Source organism: Camelina sativa, chromosome 19 (assembly GCF_000633955.1).
Source record: "Camelina sativa cultivar DH55 chromosome 19, Cs, whole genome shotgun sequence".
NCBI lineage: Eukaryota > Viridiplantae > Streptophyta > Magnoliopsida > Brassicales > Brassicaceae > Camelina > Camelina sativa.
The window spans coordinates 18,304,876-18,313,130 of record NC_025703.1 but is presented as its reverse complement, the minus strand read 5'-3'; the positions used below and the strand labels follow the sequence as shown (position 1 = coordinate 18,313,130).

General features: G+C 38.7%; 3 protein-coding genes across 5 annotated transcripts in view; 2 read left to right on the top strand and 1 right to left on the bottom strand.

The window, feature by feature from the left end:
* Positions 401–1,678, top strand: LOC104767948. Of its 2 annotated transcripts, XM_019241201.1 has the most exons (4): positions 401–537; positions 644–899; positions 989–1,212; positions 1,286–1,678. In XM_019241201.1, the coding sequence occupies exons 3-4, from the start codon at positions 1,120–1,122 to the stop codon at positions 1,640–1,642; spliced, it is 450 nt and encodes a 149-aa protein (XP_019096746.1). In that variant the 5' UTR covers positions 401–537; positions 644–899; positions 989–1,119; the 3' UTR covers positions 1,643–1,678. The 2 variants fall into 2 exon arrangements, with proteins under 2 accessions (XP_019096746.1, XP_019096745.1); XM_019241200.1 differs by lacking the exon at positions 401–537 and having other exon boundaries at positions 618–899.
* LOC104767947 lies at positions 3,853–5,130 on the top strand. Of its 2 annotated transcripts, XM_019241203.1 has the most exons (4): positions 3,853–3,989; positions 4,096–4,351; positions 4,441–4,664; positions 4,738–5,130. In XM_019241203.1, the coding sequence occupies exons 3-4, from the start codon at positions 4,572–4,574 to the stop codon at positions 5,092–5,094; spliced, it is 450 nt and encodes a 149-aa protein (XP_019096748.1). In that variant the 5' UTR covers positions 3,853–3,989; positions 4,096–4,351; positions 4,441–4,571; the 3' UTR covers positions 5,095–5,130. The 2 variants fall into 2 exon arrangements, with proteins under 2 accessions (XP_019096748.1, XP_019096747.1); XM_019241202.1 differs by lacking the exon at positions 3,853–3,989 and having other exon boundaries at positions 4,070–4,351.
* LOC104767946 (cation/H(+) antiporter 15-like) overlaps positions 5,955–8,255 on the bottom strand; it is a 4,316-nt gene continuing 2,015 nt past the window's right edge. The window contains exon 2 of the mRNA XM_010491906.1: positions 5,955–8,246. Coding sequence (XP_010490208.1) covers positions 5,988–8,246 — 2,259 coding nt within the window. The 3' untranslated portion in view covers positions 5,955–5,987. The remainder of the gene's footprint in view (positions 8,247–8,255) is intronic.

Sequence of the window (8,255 nt, the reverse complement as noted above, 5' to 3'; positions counted from 1 at the left end):
TCTCATAGTGTTCTTTGTTTGATTCAAATTATATATATATATATAGTTTGGTTTATTCAATGTTTGTGTTCCAATGTAGTGTCCGATTAGATACTTTGACTTTCTCTTGAACTATAGTAATTTTATTTGATCAGATCATTGAATTGTGTGGAAGGATCCCATGTGTTTTTTTGTTTGATTCAAAGTTTCTATTTGATTCGTTTAATTAAGACAAAGCTCTAGTTCTCATAGTGTTGTTTGTTTGATACTTGGTATGTTTTGCTTTCTAATATGACAAACAATTAGCATTCGATTATCTGAGTTAGTGTCTTAGTATTTGATTATTGTCTCAGTTAATAACTTTAATTGTCTGAGCTTTCTAACTGATCAAACTAACTACAATTTGTTTACATGTCTTTGTGGAGGTTTGATCGGGACAATAAAGGCCAACTTGTTCGGAAGATTACCAAGATTTTTACAAACAAATTCGATGGTCCATATTATACTTGGACTTGTATGCCTCCCAATAGAAAAGAGAGATACTTCATGGAGTTTGCGGTAAGAATAGTACAATGACTGCCATGTTTTTTACTTGTTTTCACTGACATAATTCCTTCTCTCTTTGTTATCTAGAAAACTCACACCTGGGATCCATTGATAACAGGAACCGTTCAAGAACATTTCAACACCATCTGTAACCGCCGGATGAAGGGCATGGTTACGATGCAAGGACGGCTTGAATTAAACCTTCATGGATTGAAGGTAAGCTCTGGAAAGAGATGGTTGCTAATTGGGATACTGAAGAACAACAGCAAAGGAGTTCCACCTATTCCAAGTGTCGTATGTCTGACCGTAATGGTCTCGGTCCTCACACCCACTTATCAGGCCCTAAGTCATATAGGGAAATCCAAGATGATATGGTACTAAGTCATTTCTATTTTGTTAGTTACATTTATCAACATTTCTATTTTATCTGGTACTAACCATTCTTTAATTTCTAACATTGTAGGAAGCGGAGTTGGGAAGAGAGGTCAGTATGGGTGAAGGTTTTTTCAAAACACATACAAAGCCGGATGGTTCTTATGTTGATGGCAAGGCAGAGAAATCCATCAAGCTTATCAGCGGAAGTTGCAAGAGAAGATGGCTGAGCTCGAGGCAGATTCCACTGTTTCAGATGGTACTTCACACCGTCGGGAGCTCACCAGCGATGAATGTACTGCCATCTTTCCTGAGGTAAAGTAGCATTTCTACTTGATCATGCATTTGTTTTGCTCTTTACTTACTGTTTTTCTTTTTCTAAAAACAGTGCACTGAGAAGGATTCACTTGGAACTCCTTATGGTGTTGGAAGCCTCAAAGATACTCTTGGCAAGGGCAAGGGCAATCAACAAACCGAAGCATTTCTTACATTGCAAGAGCAACTGAAGGAAGCCCACAGCCAGATTGAAGTTCATGCTGAAATTCAGGCGACTCTCAACGCTGAAGCTGCTGCTCGAGAAAAAGAGACTGCTCTCCTTGTGGCTGAGCAAAAGCAAGAGATCAAAGAGTTGACGATGATGGAAAAGTTTATGCGCCACACTAATCCAGCCTACCTGGAGTTTATAGCCTCTCAATCAGCTGAGGAGGACACTGAGGAGGACAATCTTCCATCAACAACTCCATGATCAACTCTATTGTTTCTTAACTCATGAACTAAGTTATTTTCTTCAGTTTGTATGTGTTATAAACTTTTTCTTTCTTTGCTTTTGGTTTGATTTCTATTTTGGACTTATGTATATTCTGGTTTAAATACAATCATGGTTATGTTTATAATGTGTTTTCATTAGATTTTTCATTTAATAAATCAGTTTTAAAATCAGGATTAGATTCAGGATTACAAAACAATAAAAACCATTCAATTTCATTATTTTCTAAAACAAAGTAGTCGCTAAATAGTCGTCATTTAGACGGCAAATTGTCGTTAAATATAGAGTAAATAGTCGCAAATTAGAACAACTAATTTCAGNGGTGTTGGAAGCCTCAAAGATACTCTTGGCAAGGGCAAGGGCAATCAACAAACCGAAGCATTTCTTACATTGCAAGAGCAACTGAAGGAAGCCCACAGCCAGATTGAAGTTCATGCTGAAATTCAGGCGACTCTCAACGCTGAAGCTGCTGCTCGAGAAAAAGAGACTGCTCTCCTTGTGGCTGAGCAAAAGCAAGAGATCAAAGAGTTGACGATGATGGAAAAGTTTATGCGCCACACTAATCCAGCCTACCTGGAGTTTATAGCCTCTCAATCAGCTGAGGAGGACACTGAGGAGGACAATCTTCCATCAACAACTCCATGATCAACTCTATTGTTTCTTAACTCATGAACTAAGTTATTTTCTTCAGTTTGTATGTGTTATAAACTTTTTCTTTCTTTGCTTTTGGTTTGATTTCTATTTTGGACTTATGTATATTCTGGTTTAAATACAATCATGGTTATGTTTATAATGTGTTTTCATTAGATTTTTCATTTAATAAATCAGTTTTAAAATCAGGATTAGATTCAGGATTACAAAACAATAAAAACCATTCAATTTCATTATTTTCTAAAACAAAGTAGTCGCTAAATAGTCGTCATTTAGACGGCAAATTGTCGTTAAATATAGAGTAAATAGTCGCAAATTAGAACAACTAATTTCAGACTAAAGTCTTGCAAATTTTATTCATGTAAAAACGTCGCAACTTTGTCGCAATTTAGTCGCTACATTTAGCGACTAATAAACGACTATTGCTAAAATAGTCGTTACATTGTCGACAATTTGTCGCTAAATGCGGTTACTAAATGACGACAATGCGACGACAAATTAACGACAACATTATATAGTCGTTATTTAGCGACTATTTAAGGACTATTTGTATTAGCGACAAAATGTTAGCTACAACAGTAATTAGTCGCTAAATAGTCATATAATTTCATTTAACGACTATTTAACGACTATTTAACGACTATTACCACAGTGACCGTTGGTCTGTTTTCTTGTAGTGAATGTGGTTTGAATGTCATTTGGACATACAATACATGGAAAGATCTAAAACAAAATTAATGTGAAAATTAATCAGTTTTGGTAAACACCCAAATTTGGGGGTGTCAACCAAACCAACTTATAGTTTTCTAAAATACATTTTGTAAGAAACGACATAAAAAAAGAAAATGAAGGGTGTTTGTATAGATACACAAAATCTGAATATTTTGGCTAACGTGGGTTCTCTAAAACATATGTGGACTTTGTTTCATGTGAGGTTACTGGACTCTCCNACTACGAGCCTCAACTCCAGGATGACACGATGCAATCTCTAACCGCCCTCCTCACGATGCCTGGCCGTGAGACGTTTACGACAGTTCTATCTCCTCAACCACGGTCGAAGCAGACTTGGTATGTTTCGCTTCCTGTGAATTGTGTGGAATTCGATGGTTTGATTCGGTTAATTAAAACAAAAATTGGTTCTCATAGTGTTCTTTGTTTGATTCAAATTATATATATATATATAGTTTGGTTTATTCAATGTTTGTGTTCCAATGTAGTGTCCGATTAGATACTTTGACTTTCTCTTGAACTATAGTAATTTTATTTGATCAGATCATTGAATTGTGTGGAAGGATCCCATGTGTTTTTTTGTTTGATTCAGAGTTTCTATTTGATTCGTTTAATTAAGACAAAGCTCTAGTTCTCATAGTGTTGTTTGTTTGATACTTGGTATGTTTTGCTTTCTAATATGACAAACAATTAGCATTCGATTATCTGAGTTAGTGTCTTAGTATTTGATTATTGTCTCAGTTAATAACTTTAATTGTCTGAGCTTTCTAACTGATCAAACTAACTACAATTTGTTTACATGTCTTTGTGGAGGTTTGATCGGGACAATAAAGGCCAACTTGTTCGGAAGATTACCAAGATTTTTACAAACAAATTCGATGGTCCATATTATACTTGGACTTGTATGCCTCCCAATAGAAAAGAGAGATACTTCATGGAGTTTGCGGTAAGAATAGTACAATGACTGCCATGTTTTTTACTTGTTTTCACTGACATAATTCCTTCTCTCTTTGTTATCTAGAAAACTCACACCTGGGATCCATTGATAACAGGAACCGTTCAAGAACATTTCAACACCATCTGTAACCGCCGGATGAAGGGCATGGTTACGATGCAAGGACGGCTTGAATTAAACCTTCATGGATTGAAGGTAAGCTCTGGAAAGAGATGGTTGCTAATTGGGATACTGAAGAACAACAGCAAAGGAGTTCCACCTATTCCAAGTGTCGTATGTCTGACCGTAATGGTCTCGGTCCTCACACCCACTTATCAGGCCCTAAGTCATATAGGGAAATCCAAGATGATATGGTACTAAGTCATTTCTATTTTGTTAGTTACATTTATCAACATTTCTATTTTATCTGGTACTAACCATTCTTTAATTTCTAACATTGTAGGAAGCGGAGTTGGGAAGAGAGGTCAGTATGGGTGAAGGTTTTTTCAAAACACATACAAAGCCGGATGGTTCTTATGTTGATGGCAAGGCAGAGAAATCCATCAAGCTTATCAGCGGAAGTTGCAAGAGAAGATGGCTGAGCTCGAGGCAGATTCCACTGTTTCAGATGGTACTTCACACCGTCGGGAGCTCACCAGCGATGAATGTACTGCCATCTTTCCTGAGGTAAAGTAGCATTTCTACTTGATCATGCATTTGTTTTGCTCTTTACTTACTGTTTTTCTTTTTCTAAAAACAGTGCACTGAGAAGGATTCACTTGGAACTCCTTATGGTGTTGGAAGCCTCAAAGATACTCTTGGCAAGGGCAAGGGCAATCAACAAACCGAAGCATTTCTTACATTGCAAGAGCAACTGAAGGAAGCCCACAGCCAGATTGAAGTTCATGCTGAAATTCAGGCGACTCTCAACGCTGAAGCTGCTGCTCGAGAAAAAGAGACTGCTCTCCTTGTGGCTGAGCAAAAGCAAGAGATCAAAGAGTTGACGATGATGGAAAAGTTTATGCGCCACACTAATCCAGCCTACCTGGAGTTTATAGCCTCTCAATCAGCTGAGGAGGACACTGAGGAGGACAATCTTCCATCAACAACTCCATGATCAACTCTATTGTTTCTTAACTCATGAACTAAGTTATTTTCTTCAGTTTGTATGTGTTATAAACTTTTTCTTTCTTTGCTTTTGGTTTGATTTCTATTTTGGACTTATGTATATTCTGGTTTAAATACAATCATGGTTATGTTTATAATGTGTTTTCATTAGATTTTTCATTTAATAAATCAGTTTTAAAATCAGGATTAGATTCAGGATTACAAAACAATAAAAACCATTCAATTTCATTATTTTCTAAAACAAAGTAGTCGCTAAATAGTCGTCATTTAGACGGCAAATTGTCGTTAAATATAGAGTAAATAGTCGCAAATTAGAACAACTAATTTCAGACTAAAGTCTTGCAAATTTTATTCATGTAAAAACGTCGCAACTTTGTCGCAATTTAGTCGCTACATTTAGCGACTAATAAACGACTATTGCTAAAATAGTCGTTACATTGTCGACAATTTGTCGCTAAATGCGGTTACTAAATGACGACAATGCGACGACAAATTAACGACAACATTATATAGTCGTTATTTAGCGACTATTTAAGGACTATTTGTATTAGCGACAAAATGTTAGCTACAACAGTAATTAGTCGCTAAATAGTCATATAATTTCATTTAACGACTATTTAACGACTATTTAACGACTATTACCACAGTGACCGTTGGTCTGTTTTCTTGTAGTGAATGTGGTTTGAATGTCATTTGGACATACAATACATGGAAAGATCTAAAACAAAATTAATGTGAAAATTAATCAGTTTTGGTAAACACCCAAATTTGGGGGTGTCAACCAAACCAACTTATAGTTTTCTAAAATACATTTTGTAAGAAACGACATAAAAAAGAAAATGAAGGGTGTTTGTATAGATACACAAAATCTGAATATTTTGGCTAACGTGGGTTCTCTAAAACATATGTGGACTTTGTTTCATGTGAGGTTACTGGACTCTCCGGCAAATCCATATCATCTTCTTGTGTCCATGACCCACAGTACTGTTGAACCACAAGAACCGACACAGTAGCTGCAAAGTCTGATGAGGCAAGCAAATCTCCGATGGCACCGAGCTCAGGACACTCGCTCCAATCCGTTAAACCTGCGGTTAGAGGAGACGACATTCCTTCTCCTCTTCCAACAATAAACAGATCATGAGAACTGTCCATTGATCTCACTGCTGCAACCGTCTCCTCCCCATTGCTCACTAGTTTTTCTATATACACAATTGACTCAAAATCTGCATTTGACGTCCTGAATGCATTGATGTACTCATCATCAAGCTGTCTTTGCTTTTTATGGTCCATGTTCATCTTCGGTACCTTTAGGTCAGTCTCATTGGTCGCACGTGTTGAAGCTGTGTCGATTTCATCTTCATCATGAATGAACCGCAAAACGGTTAAAGAGATGCCAGGATGTTGAGCCATTCTCCAGGCATAGGCCAAGGCTTCTCTGTCGTCCGGACCACCGAAAAACAGAACAGCAACTTGGAGAGACACAGTGTTTGAGTTTAGTCTTGTGGCTCCATTGAGTCCTCTGTCTACGAGTATTCCAACTGAACAAGGCGAGTTTTCTAGTAGGTTTTGGTTGACCAAACGGTAGGCCGGGTTGGTTGCTTCCATTCCTCCATCAACTGTTTGTTGTTTGTGAAATGGTATGATTATGAAGGAGACACGTTTGTCCTCTGCTAAGCTACAAACATCTTCGTGCATTGTTGAGTAAGGGGAAATAGCTGTCAAGGGTTGAACAGCTACAAAGGCAGCATGTTGTTCATAGTTCTCAAAGGCGTTGATGATGTGATCTGATTGAGCTTGAGTTCTGTTAAGCGCTGGTCGTCCTGACTTACGAGTGTTGTGGACAATTAGCATTGCGGATGCTCGTCCCGTGAGCTCAACAAGGTGGAGAACGTAAATGCATATGGGAGATCTCTTTGTAGGATGTGAAGCTTCAAGAAGGTTGATAATAGTAGGAACGTTACGCGGCGTGTGAACGCAAACCAATACTCGAAGCTCGCTGTCTGGCTTCGTTTGTTGTATTGTTCGTCTCTTGTACGAAACAGATTTCTTCACTGGCCTATAAAGGACTGTAACAATAGGGGTGATGACTCCAGTCATAACCAAGGCCACAAGAACCATGGTAGCAAATGTCTCATCATCTAAAACCTTTTGGTCTTTTCCAACATTGAGCACAATCATTTCGACAAGACCTTTGGTGTTCAAGAGCAGGCCAAGAGTGATTCCTTCACGAACTGGCATGCCATGGAAAAATGCGACAATAACGGTACCGATGACTTTTCCAGCACAAGCGAGGAATATAACAAAGAAAAGAGTGGCCCAAGTGGCAGGACCTTGGATGGCAGCTACGTTAGTCTTGAGACCACTTATAGCAAAGAAAAGAGGTAGAAGAAGGCCAGAGACAAAATCTTCAAGCTTCTCGATGAGGGTGAGACCAAGAGGCCCATTGGGAATCACGAGACCAAAGACAAATGCCCCAAAGACTGAATGTGTTCCAATTGCATCGGTAATAAAGCCAGATATCATAACTCCTGTCAAGATGAGGCATATATAGAACTCACTGTAGTTCTCTCCTTCAGGAGTTTTACGTATGATCCAAGTGATGCCTGGTCTGACAATAAAGACACAAACAGCGATGAAAACTGCACTAGAGATCATGACCCAAAGGGAGGCAAATGAATTTTTGTCACTCTCGGCCAACGCGATGGCCAAGGCAAGAAGAATCCAAGCAAACATGTCATTAACCAAGGCTGCTGACATTGATATCCGTCCAATCTCGGTATTGATGAGCTTGAGCTCAGCAAGAATCCTCGCAAGTACCGGGAATGCAGTAACGGAGAGTGCAACACCGAGGAAGAGTATGTAGGTGCCTTGCCCCAAGTGATCTTCTGATCGGTGCATAGAGAAAGAGAAGGCGGCACCAATGAGGAATGGTAAGACCATACCACCAATAGCGATGGTTAGGGCTCGCTTCCCTGTCTTGCGAACCACCATGATGTCCATCTCTACACCCACCAGGAAAAGGAAGTAAAGTAAACCCACATTAGCCATTGTTTCAAGTACCATCACACTTCTTTGAGGGAAGATGGTGTGTGCGAATTTTTCGGAGCGCCCAAGCACTGATGGCCCTAGCACGATTCCACCCTGAAGATT